Source organism: Wyeomyia smithii, chromosome 1 (assembly GCF_029784165.1).
Source record: "Wyeomyia smithii strain HCP4-BCI-WySm-NY-G18 chromosome 1, ASM2978416v1, whole genome shotgun sequence".
NCBI classification, from domain to species: Eukaryota; Metazoa; Arthropoda; class Insecta; order Diptera; family Culicidae; genus Wyeomyia; species Wyeomyia smithii.
Genome location: NC_073694.1, coordinates 52,415,953 through 52,433,623, shown reverse-complemented (window position 1 = coordinate 52,433,623; position 17,671 = coordinate 52,415,953). Strand labels below are relative to the sequence as shown.

Below are 17,671 nucleotides of genomic sequence, written 5' to 3'. Positions count from 1 at the left end.
TGTTGACTGATTCTGTCCGGCCGTTTATGGTTCCATCAGCACGAGTCAAAACCGATCGCCACTATTGACAAGGTGTATTACATCAGCCGGCGGAATTCAACATACTGTAAACTGACAAGAACGTGCCGCTTGCTTGTCAGCGGTACGAATATTTCGGAATTGAAGAACGGGACTGCCAACAACGGGGGTAGGGGGCTTTCATCGATCATTCGAGATAACGATAATGATTAGCACTGCGGGTTGTGCATTTACGTAAAAGCAGCTTTCCCCAAATAAACACATCCCACATAAATAATTCTTGACTTCAATTGACCGTGTCTGCCGTTGGCAGAACAAAAGAGCTATCACAGCTTCACCATAAGATCGAAAGTTATCATCATTGGCAGCTCTTCAGTATTCTTACACCGATAAAAATAGACTAGTGAAATACACCATCCAATGAAAATACCAAAATAGCTGTTTTTTTTTTTTTCATTTAACAATGATTAGCATTATTGCGAGCTGGTGTCGAACAACGAATAAAATTCAACTCTTTTTATTAATATTTATTTTTTGTTCATGTCTCGGGGTGCAGTTAGCAATAATGATGTATGAACATCACACCACCGCCGGCCGCCTCGAAATCAATCTGATGCTCGAATTTTGTTTTCATTTTTTTTTCAAGGTCAACGAACTGCAGCTAGCGAGCAAATGACAGCGGAAAAGCTGATCTTTCACAACTAACAAAAGGTTTAATCGCTACGTACGAGGCCGGAAACGAAAAGGTGGTCAAGAGGGAGGGGGCGATGGGTCAGCAGAAGAAACGACCTCCACATTGATCAAACCGTATAACAGTGTCCCCTTTTCTGTCCGTTATTTATGCTGACATGGCAGATAAATTGACTCACCTCTGACATCGTGAGTGGGCTCTCTGGTGATTCTCGGTGCGTTAATGAGTATGATATCCTTTTGTGTGCCTTGCAGGTAGATCCGTGAAACCGTCGTGTCGTGAGTCTAGCCGTCGATTGATGCAATCATTGCGGATGGCATTCTGCGCTTGCCTGCTACTCTCTTTTTCTCCCCCTTGGGTTGTTGTTTGATGATCTGACGTCGACTACCTGGCAGTAATTACGTTAACTACCCCACACGGCTAGTTTTTTTTTGTTGCTGTGATTGGTTTTGCTACTGCACAGAGCTCTGTTGCTGCAAGTTCCGCCGGTTAAATCGTCTGGTGGAGGTACACATTCCCTAAAAGGTAAGAAACAGAGAGAAAAAAAACGTGCTGAAGCAAGGTGAAACCCACGGTTTTTGTGTTAATTTTTAATTTTGTTTTGTTTTTGGCTGCGCAGCTGAGGCCGACGACGAAGTGGACAATGGTTCGGTACGACATTATTAATGGTTGTAAGCAAGGTAGGTGTTCCGACGCCGACATCGGCCAAATTTGATTATCGACGTGTTAAGTGGATTAAACTGGTTTGCATTTGCTGGCCCTTTGTCAGCGATCCGATCATGGACACTTTATAGTTCACCCTATAAACGAGACCGGAAAACTTTAAGGCCCTATCGGCGAGCAAACTGTTCAACGGATATCTGTCAGAAAAACCAGAAATAAAAAAGGAAAAAATATATACTTCATTGAAATACAAGTTGTTTGTTTACTTGGGAAGCAAAACATGTACTTATTAAATTTATTTTTTTAACACAACTCCAGTTAAGGTGAAACGGTGCTGAAGCCAAAAATGGCCGACTTCGAACCACCATTTGGTTTTAACAGAAGCACAAGACTCGGCAACAGGCAATGCGTTCCCTGTGAAAACGTTATGTTATGTTTGCTTTCTCGTAGCAAACATGAAACAGCGTTTTTACAGATGACGCATTGACTATTACAGAGTTTAGTGCCTTTGAAAATTTGAAGTGGTGACTCGAAGTCATTCACTTGAGGCTTCAATACCGTTTTGCCTTAATAGAAAGAGGTTTTCCTTAATTTCGGATGCACGTATATTGAAGAAAAAAAAGCTGGACATAATACATAGTAACTCTAATACATCTGTTTTTAACAGATGAACTATTATTTAGTACTAGTCTTAACAACCCCCTTAATTTTCAAAATACATTCTTTGAAAAGAGAATAATACTCAACATATCAGCATAATTGTATTCCAATCACAAATACTCAGGATGAAAATGGCATTTTTACCATCATTTTAAACAAAAAAAAAAATTTTATATATTTTTTTGGTTTAGCCACCATTTTTTTATTTTCTGAATGAAAATTGAGTTGAAGTTTTATGTCACTCATTTTTTCTCGACTAGCTCATTTCCCTAACGCAGACTTTGAAATGGTAGACGAAACGATTCCAAGTAGACAGTTATAGGTTAGTAATGCCAGCTAATTGGCATCGCGTATTAGCTAAACTTCTAACAAAGTTGCCGGTGATGTAACGAAGAATTAACATACCTATTTAGTAAGCCACACGTTACCGCTGGATTTGTGGACTGAAGATTGAATTAGTGTTGTATGCACATGCACACACTAATCAACTATACACGCAAAAGTTGAAGTCTTGTACAATCATTGTGTCTTCCCGATTCGTACAAATATTGCACAGAAATCGCACAATAAATGTGTGAAACGCATAACGCAACAGTTGTACTGCGAATACATTGACATAGAATGAAATCAGAATATGTATCATATACTGACACATTATTTCTCACGTCGAGTGTATTAGTGACTGCTACTCATGGAGCAGTGCAAGCAGCAAACAACAACTTGTGAACTCACTAGATTTAAATAGCTATAATACTCGATCGATTTATCTCGATGGATTTGGTCATTAAAAAGTACCATTGAATGATTTCAAAGATGACTAGAACAAGATGCCTGACTCTTGCAGAATTCATCGGACATGATTGTCGCTGCGCGTGAGCAAAAGTCGAACTAATTTATACACTGTTAATATGATGTATACTTAACGTCAAAATCAACTGACGACAAGGCCAAGACATGACTGCTGAAAGGTGAAACAATTTTTTCAGTATCCATGTGGAAGACTGAACGTTGCTGCCATCCGAAAAATGATAATAATGTGTACGAGTTTAGTTCTCAAACATGAAACTTTCTGGAAGAATCAAGAATAATCGGCGCATCATTTAAAATTGAGCGTACCATCAGAACTTTCTGATAACCGCTATGAGCACGCTCTACATCCAAGTTTTTTCACTCTTGCCAAGGTTGATAAGGCGAAAAACGGGTGCCCCGGTGAACCTGACCATATGCACAATGGTTCTGAAACCTGGCTTGCGACATATCAAACTTTAAGTTTCAGTAGAATGGGACCTAAAAATAAATATAACCCCTCAATAGAAACCCCCACTCTGACAGTTCATTTTACTTTTTTCTTTCGTACTTTGAGGTGCAAAAATATGGCAATAGCATTAAGTGCGAAAAATGGCAATATAATTAAACTGCATGTTATCTTAAGCGTCGAGCTGACCAAACTACTACACCTTTTTCATATACAATTTTGAACAGCTCAACGATCGACGACGGACTATGCACGATAAATCGGTTTTGCTCAAAGTGACAATTTTATGAGAATTTGAGTCAACAGATGGCAGCACTAACCGTCGGAAATCGGTCGTGTTCAAAATGTATGGAAAATATGGAAGTTAGGTATCTTGTTCAAGTTATCTTTGATGATTTGCAAGAAAAAAAACGAAACAAAATTCTGTTCACAACATTTTGTAATCAACGTTAGCTTCAGTGCAAAACTAGCAAAACCCTCCATTCCACAAAGCCATAAAAGCGTTTCCGATTTTTATGGCAACACTTGTTAATTGTGAATAATTATTATTTGTCATTCTGTGCACGTGCTTTTTTCTCAAGCGACGAGAGAAATTTCTCTCTCGCTCGTAGAATTTCCATGTATGTGCGACAAGACTAGACACGTCACATACAATTTGCAGGTTGCTCTTTCGCTTCTCTTTCGGATCGGATTGCGAGCGAGACACCCGTGCTGTACACGCAATCACTTGTACTGGTTCCGAATTACATCAACAATCGCGCTAAAAACGCACAATTTTGTACTAATTTCGCACCATCCAACTTTTGCGTGTAATGATGGTGTAAAACGTCTTATTGTTGTGCAAGATTTCGGCATCTCGCAACTGGTTGCTGACACGCACGGTTGCGTACGGTCTTCGTAGCAATCACATAATCACTCGACTGAGAGGCTGGGAGTACCCTCTCAGAATTCAATGAAGCTTTGAGGGTGCCTTATTACCTTTAGCAACTTTGATTTTTTTTCATAAAAAAAATTATCTGTACTAACCATACTAACCACCTAGTAGTTAAAACGCCTCTAAGAAAAATAAAACAAAAGATTTGAAAAGAGCTGCAATTATTATTATAAATCGATACAGCTGAATAATGACGATAGAGAATAATTGTCAAGAGATGACTTCTAGGGAATTGTCTGATCTTTCATTCATAAAAATTGAATTTAAGATCCTACACTGAACAAAACTCGTGTTTAAAACAGTCATTTAAAAAAATCGATCATTGCAGATTTTGTTCAAAATAAATTTCTTAAATAGGCAATTCAATTGCCTAAAATTCTTCTGAGCAAATAGAAAAAAATTTTCAAACAAAAACTTTTTTGTGTTTTTCTAGTACAGGTCAGACTCGATTATCCGGAACATCAGAAAGTTTTTTATTCTGAATAATCGAGTTTTCCGGATAATCGAATCACAGAAAAAATATTGTCTATAAAATAAATTTCTCCTTTTTTTTTATTTTACTTGTATGATGCAGTGGCGTAACCCGAAATTATTTTTGAGGTGAAAAGGAGTAAAATCTTGAGAAGCAAAAAAAATAGATTGGACATTGATTATTTTCACTTAATTCGAACATGTCCCAAGCATGCCGGAACATAAATGGTAACAAATATGCCAGAAGGGATGGTAAAGGCAAAATTTCGACATAAAAATTAAAAACGAACACCAAGGAAAACAGAATTCAGGATAATCGAGCCTAAAAGTCCGGATAACCCGAATTCCGGATAATCTAATTCCGGATAATCGAGTCTCTTGATAATCGAGTCCAACCTGTAGTACGGTAATGAAAAGAAAAATAGTTAAGGGATGGTTTTTAGGAAACTGTCTAAGTTCTCATTTAGATAGAGATCCTACACTGATTTTCTTTTAAACACAAAAAGTGGTATTAACAGAAATCGGTCATCTCAGGTTTCTTTCAAAATAAGTTTTTTAGATAGACAATTTTGTTACCTAGAACTCTTCTGAACAAATCAAAGTGGGCACTTTTAAGGAAAGGAATAAAAACTTTTCAAGCATCACATACTCCTAAAACCCGGAACATATACGGTTTTCGTTGGCCTCGTTAAATTTGCAAACAATATTAGGAAACTAGGAAACTTTTCAAATAAAATGAAACCTGTTTGAAGCATTGATTCATTTTCGGTAAATTTATGACCATTTTGAAAATTGAAATTTTTTTGCCTGTCTCACTCATTTTGTCTATCCCCTGTACTTTACACCTTCCTGTTAATTTTTACACTTTTTTTAATTTCTATTAACTATGAGCTATATATAAGAGAAACAGCAGCTCTTTTGTTATATTTTTTTCTTTTGTTGATTTTTTGAAAATCAAATCCGCACACAACCACAACCCATAGTAAAATAATTCACATCAATCACGTCAATCATCTATCGCTCAGATTAGAGAGTTTGGATTTTTTTAGTTAGCAAATTTGGTTTTCAAACAATTATGCCTTATAATTTTTTACACAAGTTTGATGAATAACACAACTTCATAACTACTTCCGTTTTTCATGAACATTTTGAAATTTTCTCAATATCCTTTCACATCACAAAAAAAATCTGATAAAATTTATGCCATGTTCATCATCTCACTTCGTGCATCTTCTGCGTTTCAACTAGTCTAATTGTGAGGAATGAAATTTTGCGGTTGGGAACCGTAAACTGGCCTGGAACATCTTCAGTCAAACAACTGGCTTTGTTTAGTAATGCCCACTTGGGAAGAGCAGTCTTACAAACAAACGCAACGATAGCTACATATCAGTACGGTAGCAAATTGGAAACGAAATTAATTTCCTCTGAACAATATACCGATACATCACCTGTCGGTGACAATCGCAATTGCAGCCACAGTATAAATCTGACAATCCCTGCGGTGCCGCAGCTGACAAGGCAAAACAACGAACGCTGAATGTATAAATCAATGAGCGTCAAGTCTATTTTCGGTCGTTCCTATTCCTGGTCGTACCAATCTGCCGCGATTGTGTCGCCTCTGTGCGGTCCTCTTATCAATTTTAATCCAATTACTCACATTTCAGTTTACACTCGGAGGAGCGCAGGGAGCGGTCCTCGGATGTGGCATGTAGTGAACATGTGGCTGACAGACAAGGGGTAGTCAGCTTGACTTCAGTAAGTAAGTACTCAGAGCAGACATCAGCCGAGAGTAGATACTCTGTATAAAGTTAATCATAAATCTTGCCACGAGAGTCAGGCAGAAATTCTCGCGCGCACAAGATAAATACCCGACATATAATATTAAAAGCGACTTCATTTACCGCACGCGCACCCTTTGCCACAATCCCGTTGCGAACGTCTCCTTCCTCCCTTCAATCAATCCACCCGGTCTTCTGAACTCGGATCGTCGAGGGTCGACAGGCGAAGCAGAAAATCGAATTCGAAAGCTCACACCGCTTGACGCTCGAGACTTCCACACCTTCCCCAAGCCAACCTCCCTACCGTTCGTATACATATTGCCGTTCGGTACCGGCTCGATTCTGTTTCCTCTCGGGTTAATAATAGTTGTTGCGACCACCTGTAAATTGGCTGTGACAAACTGTGGATGTCGAGGTGCCGCCGCTGACCGAGGGAGATGGGTGCCGATATCATGTGCGGCATGAATATTGCGAAATCGAACAAAGATATGAAATGATAGGCAGTGTTGCTGAAGCATAGCCAGTGAGCGTGACGGCAAACGCCACGGTGCATCGAGGATGCGAGATTACAATCTAGACCGGGAAGGGATTGCTGAAAAGCGATGGAAATAGATCTGTTTAGTTCGTGAAGAAGTTGCAAGATCTTTAGGATTGTCGTTTGGGGTTTGAATACTGGCTACAACCTCCACACCTGCTATTAAAGGCAAACTAGGGGCAAGGGAAACGAATATCGCACACCAATGATAGCGTTTAAGACATGCAAAACAGTTAACTCAATTTTACGAAAATGTATTTATACATGCCTACCTTTTTCTTTTCAAAATAATATATATATTTTTTTTCGTAAATTTAAAAGATAAAGCTTAGGGCTTCAGAAGATCATTCCAATTTCCATTCCCGAAAGAATCATTTAAGTCGAACAAGAAATACTGTGCAACTAGAATCATTCGTTCGAAGATTAAAATAAGGGTGGAAGGCTGACAGTTCATGTAACTCGTAATCAATATTGGAAAAAAAACTACAGAAGTGTAAAAAATATCTAAATTTTTTGAACGTTTTAAATTTTACAATTTCGAAGTTAATATTTACTTAGTAGCTTTCCGACTGTTTCACACCAACCTCATTTAAAGAATGGAAAGATCACAAGCAGTGGGTAAGCATTACTTATTGGACTCTGTGTAGACTTATTCACAGCGAGCAGAAACATTTGATCTTTTGTGATATTATCCAGGCGTTTATTTACTCCGCACTTCATATGCAGTGAACGAACACACCGCCTAGAACAACCATGAAACGGCACAAAGCACCGACAAATCTTACTAGAAAGAAGACTAAGAAGAAAGAAGACTAGAAAGAAGAAGACCAACACTCATACATCGTCAAGCACCAAATCTCCGAAAATTTCTTCGTAAACGCAAAATGCGACTGCAATTAAATATTACTTATTTATACATGAAAGTCAATGACCCTCGAACTCAAACTCGCGAACTATGCAAATATAAAAAAACAAATTAAACTGTGCCAATTGACAAAACATTTTAGAGACGAAGGAAATGTCGAATCATCGGTTGGCGTCTTCTACAAAACTATGTACAACAAAATTTCTCAAGAGATTTCATTCACAAAAAATTGACGCCACGGTAATACTAAACATCCAGTCTAGTTCAACAGGCAAATCAAAAATTTGGAAAACCGCAAACTAAAAGCCCACAAAACTTTCAAGAAACACAATAGCAGTGGAAAATTAGCAAATTACTTTGAAATATGTGATCAAGTAAACTTCGCAATAAGTAATGCATTTGAACTTTCGAAAACGAAACTGAAATCAGACAATTTTCCATCAATAATGCAACTCAACGAACATGTTGGCGAAAACTCGGAAGAAAATTGCAATCTTTCACCAAAATTTTTCCAAGAAATCTATTCCACGTTTCGGAAAAAATCGTGAACGCGATAATTTCACATTATATCCAGAAAAGATCCAGTCTGAAAAATTTAGATTCTTCAAAAGGTCCTAGACCTGCAACATTCTTTCAGCACTCACGGAGAACCTTACGAAGGAACTTACATCTTCTTTGTTCTGGCTGTTGAATATGTCACTGGAAACTAGAATTTTTAGTGCCTATTTTTTAATCTGGGCGCAAATCTGACATCCGTAATTATCGTGGAATCGGTATTACCTCTTGCATTCCTAAACTCTTCGAGGTAATTGTCAATGAAAATATATTTGGTCGAATCGAAAATCGAATAAATGACAAACAAAACGGTTTATTCAAAAGCCACTCTACATCCACAAATCTACTTAATTTTTTAGATTACTTACTGAATGCAAAGAATAATCAGAACCATGTTGAAACTCTCTATACAGACTTTAGCTAGGGATTTGACCGTACTGACGTGCCAAAGCTACTTTTTCTCCTGCAAAAAATCGGAATTGAGTCTGGTCTCCTAAAGGGGCTTGAATCAAAATTAACTAATAGGCAACAAATAATAAAATTTATCAGAAAGAAATTAAATTCCATTCATGTTATTTTAGGTGTCCCCCAAGGCTTTCAATTAGGACCACTTCTTTTCATTTTGTACGTAAATGACATTTGCTCCTTCCTCAATAATATTAACGTACTAATATATGCCGACACATGAAACTGTTTTTGGAAATAAAAAAACAAGAAGATATCAATGAATTTCAGAATGAAATCCAACACTTTTCATCTGGTGTAAGAAAGGCAATTAACACTTGAGTACCCGACCCCTTCGGAGCCAAATAAATGAAAATTCTTTTACCTGCCATTCCAAAAGATCTGAACCGATTTTGATCGAACCTTTTCAAAAGATCACAAATTTATCATAGTTTTTGGGACAGTAGGGGGCATTTCGAAATTTTCAGTTGCTCCGGATTTATCGAGGGAAACCGTGGGGTAAGTACCCTTCCAGAGACACAGGCTAGATTAAAAATGGTATCGAAACCTTGCTTGCGACATATCAAACTTCAAGTTTTCGCAAAACAACACTATTGGCGATCGGTATTTGGCCATTTGGACGTGTTTTAGTCACTACTGGCCGAGTTCAGGAAATTGGTTCTGGGAATCGTTCCGAGACCTAGCTTGCGGCATATCAAAAAACTCGGACAGGAACGGCCATTAGTCGTCCAAGTGGCCAAATAATGATCGTTAATAGTGTTCTTTTGCAAAAACTTAAAGTTTAATATGTCGCAAGCAAGGATTCGCTACCGTTTTTAATCTAGCCTATCTCTAGAAGGGTACTTACCCCACAGTTCCCCTCGATAAATCCGGAACAAAGAAAAAATTCGAAATGTCCACTACTGTTGCTAAGTCACTTTTCAGGGGTGTTTTCGTCACCGTTCGGATGCTACAGCGATTTTGAGTTTGTTATAAAAATATTTATATGGCCGGCGAATTAATGGCATTGAAACAAGTTTTAACCTCCCTGGGCTTCTTTATGTTTAAATTAAATAATTTTATTTTCAGATTTTAGATGCCTTCTTCTGATTTGCTATGATAAATTTGTGATTTTTTGAAAAAGGTTCGATCAAAATCGGTTCAGATCTTGCGGAATGTCAGGTAAAATAATTTTCATATATTCGGCTCCGGAGGGGTCGGGTACGCAAGTGTTAAAAAAGGAATAAAATGTTAAAAATGCAACGTAATATCCGCTAGCAGAACAATAACAACACCCAAAATTAAAGTTGCATAGAGAAATCAGAAAGTAGGAAAATGTGAAAAAGTTAGGGACGTAGGAACAATCTTAGATTATAAACTCAATTTCATCGACCACTATAACACAAAGCAAGTAACAAAGTAAGTAAGTTTGTTAAACGCTTCTGCTACAACTTTCAAGACCCATACACTATCAAAAATGAACATATTACTTATGTGAGGTCAATACTGAAATATTGCAAGAAAGAATAGAATCAGTATAAAAGATTTTTCTACTATATGCTCTTCGTAAGCTAGGCTGGACCTCAGACCATCTTCCGTCATATGAGCCATTAAGAGCAAATGTGGTACATGTGCCATTAAGTAAATTTTTCAGGAGACGCGATAAACGAAAACACTCAAATAGAAGATTATTTTCAACAATTTTTTCCAACATAACTGCTCTAAATCATTGTTGGAAAGGTTTCAGAAGACGGTACATGAAAGGATAACGAGTTCTGGTTGAAAAACTTATACAAACTTCAATGGAAAAACATGTACCACTTTTGTTCTATGGGAAAAATAATGACAACCAGATAACGTTGAGAACAAAAGTGGTACGTATCCAGTGTGAGCATGAAGGATGCATTATAGCTTGCTAATCTTAGAACAAAGAACATTCATGTCTTCAGCAGAGTTGCGCAAGTGATTGAGTACTATACAATGATGATCTGTTTGTTAAGGAATCCTGTCACTTCGTGGCGCTAGTGTATATGTATTTGATAACAGAAGAAATTTTACATAATCTAGATCGACTGGGACCAATTCCAAGGAAAACACCCTGGTATTTTTAGGTTTGTTATTTGGCCGATATGGTTGGTAAACGGCTGGGCAATGCGTACCAGCAGTACACCCGTACTAGTTGGCATAAAATAGACCCCAGTGTGGTCCATAGCATAATGCCCAGCAACTCCTATCCCTACCTCCACGTGGTACCGACTGGGATACGAGCAACCAAGGGAAGATCGGTGAGCCGGTGGGAACTTGGTCGTATGCTGACAGGGAAGGGGGAGTTGTTCTCCTTGGAGAGCAGCTTGCCTGAGCGTCTGTTCCCCAGGTCAGGGGCGGCTCAAACAGCGACTGATCCGGAGCGGACGACTGAACTATGAAATGCGGTGTCTTGCCAGCTACACCCAAGATGGCAGCCCCGTCGCGAGACTAGGCATCGCAGCCCTAGTAAGGCAGCATGCTGAAAATAAACATACTACGAACAATCCAGAGAATGATACGAATCGGAACAATCGGTATAGACCTAGGCAAACGAAAAAGGACAACGATTGGAAACTTGGTACTTGGAATGTTAGGACTCTGCTCGAACTGGCACGCGTGGTCATCTTGGCCAGAGAGCTAAGGAAGGCAACAGTGGAGGTAGCAGCCATACAAGAGGTGCGTTGGTCTAAAACCGGGGAACGTGAATTCCGGGCGGTCGATCCGACCGCGCGCACTTCTTTCAAGTATCACATCTACTACAGTGGCGGCGATAGAGCGGAACGGGGCGTCGGTTTCGTACTACTTGGAAACCAAATGTTATTAGGTGGAGGCCTATTAATGACCGTCTATGCGTATTGAGGATCAAGGGCAGATTCTTAAATTACAGCCTTATCAACGTGTACGCGCCGACAAACGATAAAACCGATGACGTAGAAGAGGAGTTCTATGAGCTCCTCGAGAAAACGTATGGAGAATGCCCACAACACGATGTAAAGATCGTCATCGGAGATACGAACGCACAAGTCGGACGAGAGGAGTTTTTTCGTCCCGTTATTGGTAGGGAAAACCTTCACTCTACCACCAACGACAACGGCTTGAGGCTAGTGAACTTCGCCGCGGCCAGGGGAATGGCCATCTGTAGCACCCATTTTGCACGTCTGAATATTCGGAAGCACAACTGGAGACACCCCAATGGAGAGGCCTGCTCTCAGATCGACCACATACTGATCGATGGCCGGCACTTTTCAGACGTCATAGATGTGCGGTCCTTTCGAGGGCCAAACATCGACTCGGATCACTATCTCGTGGTAGGCAAGATTCGCGCCCGGTTGTCCAATATATTTAAATCGAGATCGGCGAGGAAGATACATCTGGACATCCAGAGGTTATCAGCGGAAGGAGTTGCTGCAGAGTATACTCGGAAAGTTGATAGACGGATCGGTGGACCAACTGGAGTGGACCTGAACGAGCAGTGGAAGCACATCCATGATGCGGTCAGCGAAACAGCGCGAGAGGTGATAGGCATGACAACGGGAATCACGCGTAGTGGGTGGTTCGATGCTGAGTGCCTAGAGGTGACGGAGGAGAAGAATCGAGCCTACGCCAACACGTTAGTAGCAGCTAATCGTGTAACGCGTCAGATGCGGGAGAAATACCGGGAGGCAAGAGCTGTCGAAAAGAGGCTTCATCGCCGTAAAAAACGTGAGCACTACGATCGCGTCCTCGCGGAGGCGGAGAATTGCTTCACCAGGCACGACACGAGGAGCTTCTATAGAACGATCAACGGAATCAGGAACCGGACTGTGCCAGTACCTGCCATGTGCAATGACAGGGAGGGGAACCTGATTACCGATAAATCGCAGGTGGCCAGGTGTTGAAAGCAACATTTCGAAGTGGTGTTGAATGGCGAGGAAGGGAGGAGAGTCGTCGAGGGGAACAGGATAGAAATTGGGGAGGATGGACAAGCTGTGGACCCACCAACATTGGACGAGGTGAAGAATGCTTGCAAAGAGCTAAAAAACAACAAAGCCGCTGGGAAGGACGGCTTACCGGCCGAACTTTTCAAAGTTGGGAGCGAGCGGCTGTGTAGTGCAATTCACCAGATTATCCTAAGGGTATGGTCTGAGGAACAACTACCTACGGACTGGTTGGAAGGACTCATACGCCCTATCTACAAGAAGGGACATAGACTCGAGTGTAGTAATTATCGAGGCATAACCCTCCTCAATTCCGCTTACAAAATTCTCTCCCGTATCCTGTTCCAACGACTGAGGCCGTTGCAGGAAGCCTTTGTTGGAGAATACCAATGCGGTTTTCGAGTGGGGCGATCTACAATGGACCAGATGTTCACCTTGAGACAGATCCTCGACAAGTTTCGAGAACACAACCTGCAGACACATCATCTGTTTATAGACTTTCGAGCGGCGTACGATACAGTGAAACGCAACGAGATGTGGCAAATAATGCTAGAACATGGGTTCCCAACTGAACTGATTAAACTGATACGTGCGACGCTCGACGGTTTCACATCATGCGTCAGGACAGCGGGCGAATTTTCGGACGCATTTGTGACGTTAGATGGTCTGAACCAAGGTGACGGGCTCTCGAACTTGCTGTTCAACATAGCTTTGGAAGGTGCGATACGAAGGGCAGGTGTGCAGAGGAGCGGCACCATCATCACTAAGTCTCAATTGCTCCTGGGCTTTGCGGACGACATTGATATAATTGGTGTTAACCGTAGAGCAGTTGAGGAGGCCTTTACGGCTCTCAAAAGGGAAGCTGCGCGAATTGGACTCACCATAAACACTGCCAAAACGAAGTACATGGTGGCTGGCAGAGAGCGTGGTAGTTCTGCGGGTGTTGGTGCTGCGGTGGAGATGGATGGGGATACTTTCGAAGTGGTCGACGAATTTGTTTATCTTGGTACTCTCGTGACATGTGACAACGAGGTGAGCCGCGAGGTGAAGAGGCGGATTGCGGCGGCGAATAGGGCTTATTACGGATTGCGTAGCCAGCTTAGGTCCCGTAGCCTACAGATCCGTACGAAATTTGCGCTCTATAGGACTCTGATCCTCCCGGTGGCGCTCTACGGACATGAATCGTGGACGTGGAAGGGGGCCGATCGACGAGCGCTTGGGGTCTTCGAGCGTAGAATCCTGCGATCAATACTGGGAGGCAAACTAGAGAACGGGGTGTGGCGCGGGGGCATGAATCACGAGCTGTACGAAGTATACAAACACGCTGATATTGTCAAGCTGATGAAACACGGCAGGTTACAGTGGGCTGGCCATGTAGCACGGATGGCGGATGAGCGACCGGCAAAGATAATATTTAGTAGAGAACCGGATAGAGGCCAAGGACTTCGAGGCAGAGCGCGCACGCGCTGGATGTGTGCTGTCGACGAGGATGCCAGAGCAGCGGGTGTAAGGGGAGACTGGAGAGTAGCACCCCAAGACCGAGTTTTGTGGAGACGTATTCTGGATTCGGCATAGGATCTTAATGATCTGTCGCCATAAAAGTAAAGTAAAGTAAGTAAGTATTTGGCAGATAATAAGTACACGATAAACCCAGGTTCAACTTTCGGTAGAAGAAAACTGAAAATTATTTTGGCTATAACTCTGGTATTAGTTATCCAATCCTGGCTTTTCTTTGATATTATGGTCTACTATGGCATGTGATAGTTTCGAAAAAAAAAACACGGAAAACACTAATGTATGTAGTTAGAGGAGCGAAAAATGAGCGAACTGAAAATATGATACAGCCTTGGAAAAATATACACCGTATCCAGACGGGACTGGGACCTGTTTTACAAAATTTATCTTGTTTACGGTAACTCCGGAGTTTTTGGAGGGCATTCTGATTGAAAACTTGAGTAACATTCTGTCATGAGACCATTTAATTTCGCCTGGGAGTGGTTTCTTTCTGTTACAAAATAGTCACGGGTACACTAGCGACACGTAGTGAGGAAATTCCAAAGCAGACAGATCTTCATCTGAAAGTACTCAATCACTTGACCAACTTTGCTGAAGACATGATTGTTCTATATCCTAAGATCGACTTACAATTCATCTAACATGCACAGACTGGACATGTACCACTTCAACGAAATGGTGATTATGTTAATTACCAAAAATTGTTTTGGCTGTAACTTTGGTTTAGGTTATTAGATCTCGGATTTTATTGGATATTCCAGTATGTTATTGCGTTCTGCATCTATTTATGCAAAAAATCCAAAAAGTGTAAAAATGGCACATGTACCAATTTTGCTCTCAACGGCTCATAAAAAGCTCGCTGCATGTTGAGTGATATTCGAACATTAAAATAAAGGCAATGACTACATTTGTAAACGATTTGTTTCGCAGGGAGTTGACTCAGGAGAACTACTTTTTAAATTAAACTTTTATGTACCCATTCGACAACTTCGAAACCGTAGCTTATTTGCTGGTGAAACTCCGTACTCGCTTTTTGCCTGAATCATTCAAGATAATTTTCTCGAAAATCATTAAAATTACTAACTTTGATCGATTGTTTGCGCCGCTGACGTAGCATGAGTAGCAATTCACAAATCATCAAGTAGAAAGAAACCCAATCTCAAAATTGTGTGGAAGAAAGCCACCGTATAGTTTCACCTTGACTATCATCGAGCGGAATATGCAAAACATGGAGCTATGAATAGCATAATGAATTCTTATAATCAACATTATGAAGCCATTAACCTAACGATACGCCGGTATAAGCTGAAACAGTAATTGAAGTCCCTGAGGCTGAGGATACAAAATTTTTTTTATTTATATTCATGTATTCCTGCCGGTAACAGCAAGTCAGTCCCATCTGTAAAAAAGTTAAAACGAGAAAACAGCTTCGAAAGATATTTCATTCACGCTCAGTTATCACTTATTTAAGATGAATTATTTTGACAATATTCATGCTAAAATATAGTTTGCATACTAGCCTGCACTAATTACGTTGTAAAAACCATTGACAAAATTGATTTTAAGATAAAAACCTTGAGTGTGACTGACTTGCCGTTACATTCTACACCGAAGAGAAAAGTAATCGCAAGTCAGTCACATTGCCATGTTGAAACTATAGTGCGTGTTGACGTGTTGTTATTCGTTGCCGTTGAAAACTGTCAATCCTTCGCTGTTAGGAAGTGTATGAGAACCTTTTAAGAAATGTCGACGTTGGAAAATCTCATGATGTACGGAACCGATGAAAGCTTATCCGGTGAGGACTCGGATAAAAAAAACTGAAGCCGGGACTGCAGTTGGTTCATCCGACAACAAATGTCAAGATGATCCAAATCCATTTGAGGTTCGAGCATCACCTTTGGAGATTTCTTGGAACGATTCCCTGGATTCTGATGGAAGTTTTATCGATACTCAAGATTTTGCGGATAGATCTACGAAGAAGCGAACCAAGAAAAAAAAAATGACTTGGATTCGTATTAGCAGAAAATCGCTCCACATAAATTCATCACCAATTCAAACTAAAAAATAATCCCAATAATTGATAATTATTACTAGATAACTTATTTTCATCTAAACGGTCGTATCGAACTCTTTTTTACTCCCCATTCATTTTACTGTTGTATTCTGCATGTTTTTTTTTGTAAATCGGGACTGACTTTTGGTTATTTTTCTTCTGGGACTGACTTGCGGTTACTTTGCCTAATGTGAACAAACCACTATTTTTTATCGGTACATCTGAAAATATACTCAAAGCTAGGCCAAAATACGATGCTAACTCAAAACTGATAAAATTACAGATGAGACTGACTTGCGATTATCGGCAGTTATAGTTAAGAAAAATAATGTAACTAGTTTCCATATGATTGACGAAATAAATAAATGAATATTATTGGATATTGAGCATATTTATTCACTATTGAGAGTAAATGAGACACGGTGTCTCTGACGCAAGAACTTATTTACAAAAAGCGATCTATCTATTACTCGTCATTCGTAAGCTTAAGGTGTTTCTTTTGATAAACCCCCAAAATTAAAATGTTCTATCGGCGGGTCTAGAATCATTTTTTTTTCAGATATTTTTTCATGTAATTGAAAAGCTAGTGAAATAAGAACAAATAATAATATGTTGATTGTCCCATGAAGAGTTATCAGGGTTCTCCGATCGTACTAAGAGCCTCTTTTCTCTTGTCAACAGAATTAGCTCCTGAATCTAACCACCATTTGAACCTATTGTGCGAGGAGCGCAACTCCGTTTTGTATCGATGTTTTCCAATCAAGCTCAAATTTTCAGGGTCCATCCATGAAATAATTTGAACATCTGAGTTTTCTCGGGAAAGGAGTTAGTGAGGTAAAAAGACACTCCAAAGAATAATGCCCAGAAACTGCCAAAATCATAATATTCCTTCAGCTTTGAGCAGTTGGATTCATACTAGCGGAACATAATTTTGGACACCCACTTCGAAAAACAGACATAGGAAGGTTAAAAAATTGCGAGGTCGTTGAAATTAGCTGAATCGACAGTGTGAAGCGTTCTCAAACTGTTCCGTATGTGTCGCTCGACTCTTTTTTTGAATAACAATTTATCGATGTGCGACCTGACCGAACCAAGCACCAGGTTTCTAAAAACTGAGTTATTGGATGCGAAAAACACGAAATTATTTGAACAGTTCATAATAATTGGCGAGATACTAACAATAGTTCTACATTAATGTCAAGCCTGTGCTATTAAAACTGTACTAATTATACTGCCTTCTTTTTCACAAATAAAAAACTTACAAACCCTGATCAGTTTAGGGTTTTAAAG

The 17,671-nt window shown here is 40.0% G+C and overlaps 1 protein-coding gene across 4 annotated transcripts in view; it reads right to left on the bottom strand.

The window, feature by feature from the left end:
- The window catches only part of LOC129717510 (adenylate cyclase type 9), a 62,186-nt gene that overhangs the window by 43,005 nt on the left and 1,510 nt on the right, over positions 1–17,671 (bottom strand). For 3 of the 4 annotated variants that reach the window (XM_055667504.1, XM_055667653.1, XM_055667587.1), the window contains one exon: positions 888–1,227. In XM_055667504.1, the coding sequence (XP_055523479.1) occupies positions 888–896 (9 nt within the window). In that variant the 5' untranslated portion in view covers positions 897–1,227. Of the gene's footprint in view, positions 1–887; positions 1,228–5,913; positions 6,030–17,671 lie in introns of those variants that run through there. The other variant, XM_055667740.1, reaches the window with a different exon arrangement.